Source organism: Xenopus tropicalis, chromosome 8 (genome assembly GCF_000004195.4).
Source record: "Xenopus tropicalis strain Nigerian chromosome 8, UCB_Xtro_10.0, whole genome shotgun sequence".
In the NCBI taxonomy this organism is placed as follows: domain Eukaryota; kingdom Metazoa; phylum Chordata; class Amphibia; order Anura; family Pipidae; genus Xenopus; species Xenopus tropicalis.
Window position 1 is genome coordinate 65,795,628 of NC_030684.2, and position 15,419 is coordinate 65,811,046.

Here is a 15,419-nt window from a genome sequence, read left to right on the forward strand (position 1 = left end):
GATCTTGATAAGCCTACTACTTTGACAAGAAATATATTCAGTATTAAAGTGACCATACATGGGCTGATAAAAGCCGCTGGCCCATCTAGTCCAAGTCGGCAACTTTGTATGGAACTCACCATTAGGCCTGCCTGAGGATTTTGCCCACTTATCAATCAGGCAGCATTAAAAATCCTGATGAGAACTATATCGCAATAGCCCTCCATAGGCCCCAGTTATGATCATTGGCCTCTGAGACATCTATAAAATCTGCCTGATTTCTTGCTGCTTGTTTGGTAGCATTTAAATATCTACACTTTTTATTAACACGTTTGCAGCCTTTCTAAGGATTTTCATTGTGTGGAAGTCCTGAATTATTCCTAAAATTGCCATTGATAGTGTCCAGTCTGAGACCCATAGCCCTTTATGGTTAGAAACATGAGCATATATAGCATAGGTGGAACACTAAATGCTATTATAGCCCATTTTCAGAAATGGCAACCTTTTAAATAAGCAGAAAATCACAGTTCACAACTAACATATCCCTAGGGCTTAACCCTTGTATTTAAAAGTGATCCGAGTACCTAAAATTGCCCTTGCAGTCCTAACCCTAGATGAATCTGGCATTCTACTCCTGGTAATTACACATTTTTCCTAATGAAGATCACAGAATGCCTTTCATGAAAGAAACTTGTACAAACATGTAGACTTGTCAGGGTGAAAGTTCTTCTCTCAATATGCAGTGTGATTTCTTTGTTATTCTCACATGCCCGAATGTTGACTTATTTTAGTGTGTCTATTTACAATTGACACCATTTTTCTTTGGTGAGAACACCTGAAATTACTAAGGGTATAAAATGCAGTATTGCATCTGTGAGTGTCTTCAGCCATTGTTTATATTGCCTTACAAAAGTGCTTAAATTTTCCTTTTTACTTCCACAGAGCGCCACATTTTTTTGGGCACATTATGGAAACTAGTGACATAAAAGATTTGTCACACGTTAAGATCCCCTTGTTTGGTGAGGTTGCCAAACTAGAGGATCTTTCACAGATATGCCTACCTTGAGTTGATCAGTTTGGCCCTCAGACCACTGTGAGCATTTACAGGTCTCTGCTATCACGGGCTGCTAAACTGCTCCGAAATGCCTTTTCACCGGCAACAATAGGAGTCGCCGGCAGAAAGGCCTTTGCATCGCTTTGGTTTTCCGAAGTCGCACAAAGTTTCCTTCTGCAGGCAACTTTATGCGACATTGTAAGCTCTTTTGGACAGGGCCCTCTTCACCTCTTGTATCGGTTATTGATTGCTTTATATGTTACTCTGTATATCCAATGTATGAAACCCACTTATTGTACAGCGCTGCGGAATTTGTTGGCGCTTTATAAATAAATGTTAATAATAATAATAATAATAATTGGGAAACTGAAGCAATAATAATAATAATAATTGGGAAACTGAAGCAATACAACGGCAGGCCTTTCCACATCAGCCTTAGGCTCCATGGGACTACAGGCATGCTGGGTCAGAAAATCTCACTTGGTAATGTATGTCGGTCTGACATAATTTGGAACACTAAAGCAAAAAAACCCTGGGTCCGGAGGGTCCCGAAACGGTGCTCTTTGCTTGTTTATATGTACTTGGGCAAATAAAATACAATTTTTTCACGGCTTGCATCTTCAGTGTGCTACTGGATTTTTTTGCTGTTGGATATTGACCCCCATGCAAGGTGAGGTTCTTCCAGTATTTGCACCTGATACCCGTTTGGGTAAGTTAACAGAGGGTTGAGCTCCCCGATACTGCTATTGCTATAATTTGGAACACTGGCTTTCCATACAAACCAGAGGATGGTTTAGACTTCACAGTGACATGGGGATTTCAGTACAGAGAAGTGATGTATAAGGCTTCTTGTCTAGTGTTCACTGTGTAACTAATTGAAACACAGCACTTATATTAATTTTGTTTTTAATTTAATGTTTAGTTATGTGAACCTTGCCAAGGCATGGCCAATGCCCGTGTTCTCTCCAGGTCTGTAAAATGGCATATAAGTCAAAGCCAGCTACGATTGATAATATAATTAATACATGTACTGGGCCCCCCATGACCAGTGCAGTTGGGCCTCTGTAAGCAACACCAGGTTCTGGTTTTTTTTTTTTGCATGTGTGGATATCAGTTGCTGGATTACAAAATAATTGCTGTCTAGGCCACCCAAGGCCTTTAATTTAAAGGACTACTCCTGATGGCTGCACTGAAATGAAAAGCTCTAAGCTTAGATCCCTACTTTTATTTTTAGTTTCACCTTGTGCAAGCCAGTGCTTATTCATGCACAGATTGTCATTGCCAGCCCATCTATGTGTTCATGAAAAATGTATTTATGGTACATGAAGATTAGTATGCTTTATATAGCAATAGCACTTTTACGCAGCAATTTACAAATAGTTGTAGGGGACTGAGTTTGTATCAGGTAATCTGCGTCCCATACATTTGGATGTCGTCAGACTGTAGCAGGTGCAGTTTCAATATAATATGGCATCTGTGCTAAGCCATTTTACATGTGATTAACAGCATCTGACCATGAACATGTGAAGCATGGAAGATGAGAAGCAAAGGCAAATTTCAGTGGTTACTATTCCAGAAACGGTTTCTCATGAATAACAAAACTTTTTTGTCCACAGCTATTTGCTTGCATCAGTGACACAATACATTTCAGATAGCTTTATCCCTATGGACTCAGTTTTGCCTTATATGTTGCAAGTTATTTATTATTTATTTTCCATAACCAAATATATTTTCTGACTCTCTTTTTCGATTTAAAATGCAAAAACAGTGCAGTACAAGCAGTGAAGTAAAATGGGATTTTATTTGCTTCCTTCTTGTCCTTAAATAGCATTATATGATTTCCTGTATGAGTTCATGGTTTGTGTGTGGGTGGGCTGCCCTGCCCCCACTACATGGAAGGCTTATTGTCTTCCTCTTAAGGACACTTTCTGTACATCCCAGTCTTGTGCTGACTAATCTGGGTATTTATAGGCTCTCCAGTTCCTTCAGCCTGTGAATGAGTTATTCAGAGAATGGCATTGGGAGGTTCCTGGCCCTAAGCAATGTGTTCAATGGGTGGCAAAAAATGTTTTTCCTCCAGTAAAGTTCAATTGAAATTTTCTAAGCAGTTTGATCAAAGTAAACTCATTTCTTAAAATTCCCTTGGGCATCAGAGTGCCCTGCTGCAGGGATCTGCAGCTTTTGTGAACTACATTACACAGAATCTCATGACAGCCTATGGCCATTGTGAACCACTGCACTGGGGATTGTGGTGCAGCAACAGCTGCAGAAACACTGAATGTATCCCTGGTTTAAAATTTGAGAGGAAACCGTATGGACATTGTACTATACCCAGTATAATGTAAATGCTGTCAGGTTATTTTATTTCCCGACATGCTAAGTTGTTTAACCTATAATTGTTCAAAACATAAGAATGTCAAATTACATATTTTGCACACCCTCTTTTCATGCCTTATCTTCTGCCTTTCGTTTTTTCCCTCCCCAACAATTTCCATTATTTCCCTATAGTCCATCTTTTTAACACTGTTCTTTGTTTCCCCAATTTTTTGCTACCTTCCAATTGTTGTGTTACTGGTACCCGGGAAGCTTTGAAAGGCCAAAAACAGTCAGCATTTCCAGACTACTACAGGTATGGGATCCCTTATCCGGAAACCAGTTATCCAGAAATTTCTGAATTACAGAAAGACCATCTCTCAGACTCCATTATAAGCAAATAATTCTAATTTTTAAAAATGATTCCCTTTTCCCTGTAATAATTAAACAGTGCCTTGTTCTTGATACCAACTAAGATATAGTTAATCCTTATTTGAGGGAAAACAATCCTATTGGGTTTATTCAATATTTAAATGATTTTTAGCAGACTTAAGTTATGGAGATCCAAATTACGGAAAGACCCCTTATCCGGAAAACCCAATAGGTCCCATACCTGTATTGCTAATGGGGGTGGGGATATACTGAGTACTTTGGAATGACTACGAGAGAGCAGTAGAATATGCCAATGCTGAAAAATGCATCATATGGGATTCATATAAGTGCTGACAATGTAATTTATAGTTTGTAAAGAGGATAGCATCAGTTCAGGCAGCTTAGCACATGCGAGCTGACCCTTTCACTACAGTTAATCATTTAAAGTGCCATCCTGCCATACAGCTCTGAACCCAGAAAAAGGCATTTTTTTTTTACAATTAAGTCAGATCGCTACATGTAATGTGTTTTACATAGGGCAACTGGAAGGTTTTTGTGAAGGGGGGTGGTGGTCTTTTTTTTCATCAGATTTTCCACAGGCAGCAGGACTCCTCGTATGCCATAACCCTAAATGATTCTAAAGCTGGCCATACACGTGGCGATCTCACGATGTTTCGTACGACCGTCGGTCGCACGAAACATCGTCAGATCCGCCACACACCATTCAGGGCTGAATCGGCAGGTAAGGAGGTAGAAACAATAGGATTTCTACCTCCTTCTGCCGATTCAGCTCTGAAGGGAGAATTTTGGTCAGGCGCCTTCTATGGCGCCCGATCAAAATTTTCTAACTTGGCCGATCGGCGAGCCGACCGATTTCAGCAGCTTCCTGCGATATCGGTCGGCTCGCTGACATGCCATACACGCACCGATTATCGTACGAAACGAGGTTTCGTACGATAATATCGGTGCGTGTATGGCCACCTTAAGGGCTTGGCTGAGGATTTTGGGAGTTCTCATCTAGCAAGGAGCTAAAGGCAGCATTGTGGTTTAGCAATTAGTCTTGCTACCTTGTAGTGCTGGGGACTTGAATGTCATTCACACAGTGGCAGTGTGCAATATGCATAGTGTTCATGGAGTGTTTGTGTTTGGTTTTCTTTGGATACTCCAATTACTTTCCTAACACTGAATACTTAATAGTATGTTAGCTGGATTAAGTACAAAGCACTGTTATTTCAGAGAAAAATGTGTTTACATTTTTTTAATTATTTGATTAAAATAAAGCCTATGGGAGATAACATTTCCCCTATTTTGAAGCTTTCTGTATAACAGGTTTCCAGATAACACAGATCCCATATCTGGATAATGTTAAAATTGTTTGGTCTGAGTCAGAAAATGTGGAAGTTTATATTCCACATTTATAGATTCCTCATATAATATTTTTTCCAAGTATTCTGCATCTAAAACTTGAGTAGTGGTTAGTGGTTTGAGCTTTGTGTAGCCAAAATGTGCCACACCACTCTACTTTGCCAATTCTACATACTATATTTATTGGTGGAAGGATCCATCTGATGTATAAACTGCTGTATTTGTGTTCTGTTTATGTCATGCAAGTTTGTGATAGCAGCAAAATCTGTAGTATATGCTCCAGAATTGTTGGTAGAAAACTTAGTGGTACTAAGTGGAGATTATCCTTATTTTTAACTATTTAATTTTTAGTTTGAGTTATCTGGAGTGCTGTACAAAACAAGGGTGTATACTTTAAAGACTTTCTGATAGATATAAGAAGAGGGCCCTCTTAAAAAAAAAAAAAAAAAAAAAAACCTTTCAATATAAACTCTGCACATTGATTTTACCAAGAGATTTTCTAGGGAACTTATTTTTTTTTTTAAATCTAATCAAAATAAAATTATGAATAATGAAACTCTGCCTTACCGCAATAGGAGTTTCATAGAAACTCTTAGATGTAGAAATAAAGTTCTGTGGTTGGATGAGCACTGGTGCAAAACAGCAGATGCCCTGTGACTAACCTCACTTTGAGCTGGAAGTGACAGAATATCTTGACTCAACTGTATGAGGAAGAGATTTTCCAGTTGCTAATTTATTTTCCCTCTGGCTTGACCTAAGAATGCAGCCATGAATGGCATAATGTTTCTACATTTTAGCAAGGAAAATGCTATTTCCTTTAACACCAAAAAATTTAAATGTTTTAAAGGAGAAGGAAAGGCTAATAAAGAGTTAATCTCAAGCTGCAGGCATACCTGCAGTTGTCTCAATAGTGCCCTTAAGTCTTCGCATATTTCACCATTTCAGAAGATCTGAAGCCAAACAGGAAGAACAAACGCTGAGCTGTGTAAAGAAGGTTCCCATAATGCCTCGCTCCTGCACAGACATTGAGACCCAACTGAACATGCTCAGTTAGTAAGACTATAGCTGGCCATACACGCACCGATAATATCGTACGAAACCTTGTTTCGTACGATATTCGGTGCGTGTATGGCAAGTCGACCGATATCGCAGGAGGCTGCTGATATCGGTCGACTCGCCGATCGGCCAGGTTAAAAGATTTTGATCGGGCGCCATGGAAGGCACCTGAGCAAAATCTGCCTTCAGGGCTGAATCGGCAGAAGGAGGTAGAAATCCTATTGTTTTTACCTCCTTATCTGTCGTTTCAGCCCTGAATGGTTAGTGGCGGATTGAACAATCTTTCGTGCGACAAATGGTTGCGTGTGTGGCCACCTTTTAGAGTCAGCTTCCTGCTGATTGGCTCAGATCCACATTCCTAAGGGGGGGGGGGAGTGAGTTCTTAGCATTCTTGAGGGAGGGGGGAGCAGGAAAGAGCAGAGAACAGAAAGCTGTGTGTCTCTGGCACAGGAATTACAGACACAACTAATCTTTTTTCAGAGAAGTCAGTGCAGCGTTTCTGTGAGTGCTTATGGATGTATTTACATAGACCTTTCTGATAAAGCTTACTTAGTTTTTACCTTTCTTTCTCCTTTAAAGTAATTAAAATATAATAGACTGTTTCCCTGCGCTGGTAAAAGTTGTGTGTTTGCTCCAGAAACAGGACTATAGTAGATATAAAAAAAGCTGCTGTGTAGCCATGGGGGCAGCCATTCAAACTGGGGAAAAAAAGGAGAAAAGGCTACACGGCAGCTTTGTTTATATAAACTATAGCCATGTTTCTGAAGCAAACACACGTTTTATATGTGCAGGGCAATATTATATAAGACCACCGTAGAATCCAACAGTGACACATGGTGGCATGCTCGCAATTTGTGGTTCAAGATTTTATGGACTCAGTAGGCATATCCAAGCAAGTTGGTCTTTTATGTACTCCGAGCTGATAATATCCATTCAAGTCAATGGTTTACATGGTTTTGCCTTTTCTATGATGCATTCCATATGGGCTTGTATGTTGCAGTTTTGTTCCTGGACACACAAGGGTGTGCCCAGTTATTTGAATTAGCTTGTAACATTTAAGGCTAGGCCACATGTTGGCTGATTTTATTTTCATAAAGGATCTATCTTTATAAAGGATAATAAAATGATAGTGAGTACATATTGTTCGTGAATTTAGCAGAGCCAGTAAAACACTGATTAGTGCTGGCACCATTGGAGCTTGCCATCTAAAGTCCCCATCATTTACATAGTGTTTTATTGTTATCAGAAGCCCCTTAACTTTCCTGTAGTTTAATAGGAATAGGCAAACATTACCAATTAACTAAAACAAATCAAGCAATATTTAATCAATACAAAAATATTGGGCAGACACATATGAAAACACTAATATTACTTGAGGTAGACCGTAATAAAGCATTGGCAGTTCAGTTTTAAATAACTGAAACTCTGTAAATGTGAAGCAATAATAATATGGAGCAATGAAATGCTTAACTGAATACAGTAGGCTTTTGTTTTATTTCTGCAGAAAAGAAAAATACCAGATAAACGTCATATGGCATGACAAATTTCCTGTATCCTGTTATCTCATTCTTTATTTTTCATATGAGAACTGGGTTAAAGTTTAATTCTTAAAGCCACAGTGTCTCATTTTTTAAGACTGTTATTTTACAGTGAAGATAGGAGGGAACTCAAAGATAACTGCTTGCTATTTCTATGAATTGTTGTGAATAACTTACAAAAGTGGTTTGGCCTTTGTGTGGTGTGAAATTGGTGGTAAAGTTGGAAACTTTCCTCATGTGTGCAACTTTATATCCGTATACACTAGTGCATTTTATCAGATATGAGGAAAGTTTAGCCCTCTATCAAGAATTATCTCTTTGCTAGAAAAAAATAATTTGTACTTGTTTTGTCAAATTTGAACTTTGAGTGATTTTTCTATTATATGTTCTAGTGTTTCAACCTTTATATATTTTCATTTTTAACAAAATTTTCCTTTCTTTTAAAAAACTAAGATGTCTTTAATAGATGACAGAACATTTACTCGCCGCAAGTAAAATTTAGTTTTCATTGTCAGCTGTGTATATCAACTGATTTCTACAGTAGTGGCTTTTCTATTCATAGTCACCATCTTAGTCTTCCTGTCTGTCACTGTAAAACTCGCTATTACTCTGGTTTGTGTTTTTGATATCTTCTATCGCAAATCTTCCTGTCCCCTAGGCTCCAAACTAGCACTATAAACTTATATTGCTGCAATATTTTATGTGTATAAATTTGCATATAATTGTTGAATTGAGTATGCATCCTATCCATTTACCAAACCTGCTCCTAACACTTCCCACCCTCCTGGTCACCTGTTACTTTGCTCAAATATTCTTTGTGTGACTTGCATTAAAGTGTTGTGAAAGTTTTTGTGCAGCAACAGCTGGAGATACTAAAAAAATTGTCTGCTCTTTAGTGATTATTTGTGCGTCTACGCACTAATACAGCGTAGCATGGTGATATGTTGTGATATATAAAAAAAGAGTTTTGCAAATTAAAAACTTACTTATATCTTTAGGTAGTGGATGTGGACACCTGTAGATGAATGATCATTTCAGCCATGATGGCCGACCAGCCTCCACCATTGGAATCAACCCCTATATTGAATGATGTGCCACTTCTACCTCACATGGTGAATGGGGACAGCGCACAACAGGTAAATAAAGCCTGGCAGCCCGTGGCTTCCTGGAGCACTACCACTTAATCTCTTTTGAATTATTAATATTCTTAAAGTTAAACAGTAGTTTCATGTTATTTTCCCCAACAGATTGTCTTTCAGCTGTTTTTTTAAAGGGGCAATATATCCTTCTTGTTCTGCTTGAATTCAGTAAACAGGACAGGTGCTTAACAAACATTTTGCCTATTGGTTTAATCACAAAAAGCTATGATTTTTGTTATGGTTTGTTTGTTATGATTTTTTGTTGAGCTAAACAGGGCAAAGGCCATGTTTGGTCCTTGAGTGGTAGATAATGGGATTACCACTTTACAGATAATCCCCCTAAATAAAGGACTTCTGCTAACAAAACACAACACAACAAAGGGTGAAGGGACTAGTTATATCGTGGTAATTCAGTTCAATATTTTTTTGTGATTAAAACAGAGTACATAAGCATAACCCCTTGTAAACACTGGTGAGGAATCACAGGAATTTGGCAGACAAATAGCTGGTCAGTATGACCCTCCACAAACTATGTCCCTGCCTCCTCTTGTCATCTTACATTAGGTCATGCCTTGGTGAAGCAATACTACATGTTGAATTGTTTAAGAACAAGCAAGTACTGTGCAGAGGGCATACCTAAATTACTTTATAGATTTTATTACTGGAAAGTTGCCCACTAGGGCTTTAGCCCAAAGGTTGGCCATACACGTTGCAATTCGCTCGTTTGGAGTGGTCGCAAAAGAAAGACCTGATTTGGCAGCTGATATCGTGTATGGCCACCTTAATTTTAACCATAACCTGCCCACCCATTGGCTGATTTTGTTGACATGTTTGGCTGTTTTGGCTCAACATTAAATCATTGTTTGCTTCCAGGACATTTATTCAGTTAATCCTTTTTATCTTTTTATGATTGTAACATCCAAGTCCCAGTGTTTTTAGGCTGATGGCCCACAGAGTGAGGTAGTCAATTGCGATAGATCTCTGCTACCGCAGGCGGCTAGCCACTCCAAAATGCCCTTCCGTAGGCCACTCATATTGTTGCCGGTGGAAAGGCATTTCAGAGCGGTTAGTCTCGTTTTATTTTATGCAGCATGTCATTTGCCCTACGAACACCCCATGTCTAATATGTGCTATTTTATAAATTGATGTTATATAGAGGAAGCTTTCTCAAACTGCTTGTGTTGGCTTGTTTTCTATTATTTTCCATGACTTCATGACATTAAGTGCCAATGCTAATAGAAGCCAGGAACAATGCCATTAATCTAACAGCTACATCTCTGGGTGATACATATTTCCTCTTTTTTTAAAATAAAAAAAAAAAAAATGGGATCTGATTGTAATAGTAAGTCTAAAATGAATTTCCCTGCAAATAAGTCTTGGATTGGCAATGTGATTGAATAGATTACTATACAGCAACAGCAACTGTGAAACAGATGTTGTCTTGTTTTTAAAGCTTCCTGTTGCGCAACTGCACTGAAATAAGCTTCTAATTGTTTTGCATGGCTCTGAAATATTCACCAGCCAAAGGGGAAAGCAGCTTTAAGAGCCTTCTTTTCTGTGCAGGTCTGTTGAAATAGAAGTCATATATTAATTACGAAAAAAAAAATCCTGCTTGCCAATGCTGAACAAATCAAATGACTTATCTTCCTACCAGCAAATATATTAGAAGGTGTAAGAAGCTCCCACCTATTGACCAAATGTTGATTAAATGTATAGTGGTTGATTTGCTCATAATTTTTATCTTTGGCATCTTGGCACACTGTTTTTTGACCTTGGCCAGGCTGAATCCACTACCAATTTAGAGTAAAGTAAAAAAAATAAATCTGTGCTGAATTAAGGGTGCATACAAAGTTGCCAGACAAATATGGGAATAATAAGTAGTTGGGACAACAATATCTCATACTGGTAAACCTGTTGAGCAATAAAATTTGGCACACAGCATGTGTAAAGGGGCAGTACACTTTTTTTCAACATCAGTTTAGTAAATATTAAAATAGGCCTTGTGTTAAACATACTTTTTGCTTATAGTTTTACTCATGAAATATCTGTTTCTTTGTTATTTCTTGAGCTAAACAGGGGCATTTATACTACCCATCTTTGGTTCATTCAAGGTAAATAATTTGATTACCAGTAAACAAGCCACTCCCTTCACCCTGTGTTGTGACTGTTTTGGCCCTGGCCCCACAGACCGTTGGCTCTGCTTCTCTCAGCCACAGAATTGTAGACTGAGGTGGATCTGGAGCTTGACTGGGGTCTGACATTCAAAAACCTGCCTGGATCAGGTTCAATCTGGGCTGGCATGGGTGGCACTTACAGGGAAAGTATTTGAGGTTTCTTGAATATTGCAGGAGTTTGTGAGCATAACTGGGTATACTCAGTTTAAACTGAAGGCGTGGCCTGAATTTGTACAGTCTTGGTTGATTTTAAAGTGTTAGGAAATATAACGTGGTGCATAGCCAAATGTAGCATACACAAAAATTAGATTGTAAGACTGGCATGCCCTATAAAAGCAATCACAACTTTATTGTGAACACATTGCACAGAATAATCCAACGTTTCAGTCCTCTATAGGATCCTTGAGAGAGGTCCTATTGTGGACAGAAACTTCGGATTTTTCTGTGCAATGTGTTAAAGGAACAGTAACACCAAAAAATGAAAGTGTTTTAAAGTAATTGAAATATCACGTACTGTTGCCCTGCAATGGTAAAACTTGGGTGTTTGCTTCAGGAACACTACTATAGTTTATATAAATACGCTGCTGTGTAGCCATGGGGGCAGCCATTCAAAAGGAGGAAAGGCACAGGTTACATAGCAAATAACAGATAAGACACCATTGTATTCTACAGGGTTTATCTGTTAGCTGCTATATAACCTGTGCCTTTTCTTCTTTTGAATGGCTGCCCCCATGGCTACACACAAGGGTTTATATAAACTCTAGTAATGTTTCTCAAGCAAACACACAATTTTTACCAGTGCAGGGCAGCAGTACATTATAGTTTAATTTCTTTAAAATATATAAATTTTTTGGTGTTACTGTTCCTTTAACAATAAAGTTATGATTGTTTTTATAGGGTGTGCTAGTCTTACTATATATTTTTGTATATATATATTTAAACTAAGATATATATATATATATATATCTTGAGAAAGGCCTTGAGAAAGGTCCCGATGGGGACCGAAACGTAACGTTGGCTGTTCATGCGTTTTTAATACACAATTGATTGTTTTTGGAACATAACTCGGTGTTGCTGGTCTTTTTTGGATATTTAAGTCATTTACCTTGCACCCGAGCTAAGAGCTGAAGCAGAGTGCCACCCTGGGTTCGCTGCTATATATATATATATATATATATATATTATAATATATTGAAAAAAAGACCAGCAACACCGCTGTTCATGTATTTTTCAATATATAATTAATTGTTTGCAATAGATCCGGTGTTGCTGGTCTTTTTTTTCAATATTCAAACTTTTTTACCGTGCACCTGGGACCAGGATTGAAGCGGTGTGCCACCCTTGGCTCGATATATATATATATATATATATATATATATATATATATATCACATACATACACATATACATAAGATTAGAAATTAGACATTTTTTTAATCGTACTGCATTAGCCCAGATACAAGGAAGATGTTCCTTGTCGCTCCCACTTGTTTTCTGCTTAGGCACAACATATACTCATTCTGCTCTGGCTGCTGTCAGTGTTGGGAGTGATCATTTTGTACCAAAACAAAAGGGACGTGTTATTTTTATAAAGCTGTGCAAAAACTGGAGTAAAGTTGTGCAGTTTATTTTTTTTTTTTTTTTTTTTTTACTCAAGAATTACCTTCTCAATCTGGACATTTCCCATTTCTTAAGGTAAAGTAAAACAATGGTGTACATTTCTGGAGTGAATCAAAATACACATTATTATAAATTATAAACGTCATTGACTTTAATGTGTTACACTGCTTCTGAGGTAGTGTAAAATAATAATGTTATTTTCTAAAATAAATCAAGTTAAATACATTTCAAAATCACTTTTAAATAGATAATGGGTATTGTAAATTGCCACATATCAGGACTTTTGCATGGCTTTTGCTTAAATGAGGTGTTTATTTTGGTTGTTTGCAAATACAATCTACCCACACAATAACCTGCACTAAGGAATGTGGTGAATTGTGCCACTTGGATCATATATTCTCAGCCAGTCTGAAAACCTAGGAGGATATTGGCAGTGTTATACCGGTTACTTAAGCAGGGAATCACTTATGAGTTCTGTTAAAAAAAAAAAAAAAAAAGCAAAAAAGAATATCTGTAAGATAGGGCACTATAAGCATTACATAAGAGATGCTGCTTGTACCACAGGTAACCTCGCCAGATCACATGACCCTCCAGTAGTAGAGACATTCTTCCCTGTCTGGTGAGGCTTTGCCCAGTCTGTGTGGTGACTGGTCACGTGGTGTCTGTATTGTGTTTGTACTTTGACATTCCTGTGATATAACTACCAGACCATGATACCGGCAATGGTGCTTAAAAGGGAGTCTTGCTTTCCACCAGCTCTTTGATCTTTTCATGTATAATGATGGAGATTGCTTTTTAGCATATCCAAGATTTGTGATTGTTGACTGAGCAATGCCAACACGTCTGCCACATGCCACTAGCAAGCACTTTGCAGTTTATTTTTTTAATTTTATTGCAGTTTTATAAAAGTAAAAAGGATCTTAATCAGGTTTTAATAATGTGCGGGAAGATTTGTGAGTTAATTAAAGCTGTTATTCCTCTTCACACTTTCTCCATTCCATTTGTATCAAGTAGTACAGCAGAAATTTTTCTATTGATTTCTATTTAGAGAGAAACATTTAAGGGCTCTTACACACAAGCTTGTGCATTTCCCTGCAGTGTTTTTTTTTTTTTTTTTTTTTGTGTGGGAGGAACTGGACAAGATAACTCAGTCTTTTCTTTTTGTTTGTACCAGCTATGTCTCAGGGAAGCGCCCATGCTAGGGACACATGGCTTCCTATTGAAAGCAGTGTTAAGTTACTGGATAATGTATGCTCTCAGTCAGTATTTGCTTAAAGGAAAATGAATGAAAGGTCAATCCACTGGAAAGAAGGGTCCAGATATTGCTTATTTGCGTTCTATTAAGATCTGCATTGCTAGTGCCACCATAAGTGCCACCAATAATCATTACACTGAGAGAAAAAATTTAAATGGCGCTGTTGCGTGGTTTGCATTTTTTGTGGTAGATGTCTTTTGATCTCCTCTTAAAGTTGGTATATTTACACTAAAGGGCAGATTTACTTAAACTCCATCATTTTTCTTTTTTCAAATTTGACTAAATTTATTTTCCCGAATGTCCTGATATTTACTAAATACAAGTTTATTGAATTGTTGCTGCAACTATTGAAAAAAGGTGTAGTTTTTGGACAAAACCCAGCAAAATCTCCAAAGTTTCGAGACAAAGGTAAGAACTTCAAGGAAAGGGAGCAGACCTCTGCCATTGACTTCTAGATGAACTCTGCAAGTTTACTCTGGCAAATGGTCAAATACGTATTTTTAACCATTTGGTCGCATAATAAATCTCGGAAAAGTTGCAGCTTTTTGTCTCTAACTTCTGAATCAAGTTCAAAATAAAAAAAATCAGTGGTTAGTAAATGAGCACCTAAGTCTTGCATCATCCGTGCCACTTGAAAGACATTGCATCATTTTGTTAACTGAATTTCAGCTATATCGGTTTATAGAATAAGGACAGCACACTTTAAATTTATATTGATTTGTACTAGATTTATATTGATAAATTACTATGCATTATTATTATTGTATATGTTAACTTGCTATCACATTTTCAACAATCACTTGTAAAACTAGAACTCTTCCAAACAGCCTCTCTATTTGCAGGTGATACTGGTGCAAGTGAACCCAGGGGAAACATTTACTATCCGCACAGAAGATGGGCATATCCGATGTATCCCAGGTCAGGATAATGCTGCTTAAAGGCATTTCTCTATGGTTCCACCTTCCCCCAGTTATAAACTTTTATTACTGTTGCATAAATTGACAACACACCTTAGAAAACCACAAGACTCTGTACTTCTCATAGTAATATTATTTAATTTCTTATACATATGTGTTTGTGGTAAAACAGTTGTACAACTGTTTTGTGTTTTTTTTTAACAAAAAAAAAAAAGTGTTTTATGATATGTGGTGATGGAATTTTCCATGTCTTTAAAAACAAGGCTATTTTTTTCCAGGGATAATTTAGCATGTTTTTTTTCCCAATTTATAGGCCCAGCACATGTTCCCATGATGTCACCAAATGGCTCAATGCCGCCTATCTTTATGCCACCTGGTTACGTATCTCAGGTAAAACCTATCTATTGCTCTGTAATCTGCACACACCCTAAATGATGATAAAGGTTAATTTCATTGTCTACACCAAATGTTCATCAGAACTAAAGTAGTTGTTCTGTCCATTTTCTACATCAGATGAGTTCGTTCTTTCAGAGATAGCTGTATAACAGTAGGGCAAACAGTGTCAGCCCTTTACTGATAATGTATGCCATAAGCAGAGCTTTTGTTGTGCTTTGCTGTGTAGAGCAGTGACAGATGA

General features: G+C 37.6%; 1 protein-coding gene across 2 annotated transcripts in view; it reads left to right on the top strand.

Annotated features, from left to right (window-relative positions):
• Positions 1 to 15,419, top strand: part of fndc3a (fibronectin type III domain containing 3A) — a 66,446-nt gene that overhangs the window by 22,371 nt on the left and 28,656 nt on the right. Inside the window, exons 2-4 of one of the 2 annotated variants that reach the window (XM_031891883.1) lie at positions 8,676 to 8,813; positions 14,693 to 14,783; positions 15,096 to 15,172. In XM_031891883.1, coding sequence (XP_031747743.1) covers positions 8,703 to 8,813; positions 14,693 to 14,783; positions 15,096 to 15,172 — 279 coding nt within the window. In that variant the 5' untranslated portion in view covers positions 8,676 to 8,702. The remainder of the gene's footprint in view (positions 1 to 8,675; positions 8,814 to 14,692; positions 14,784 to 15,095; positions 15,173 to 15,419) is intronic. The other variant, XM_031891884.1, reaches the window with a different exon arrangement.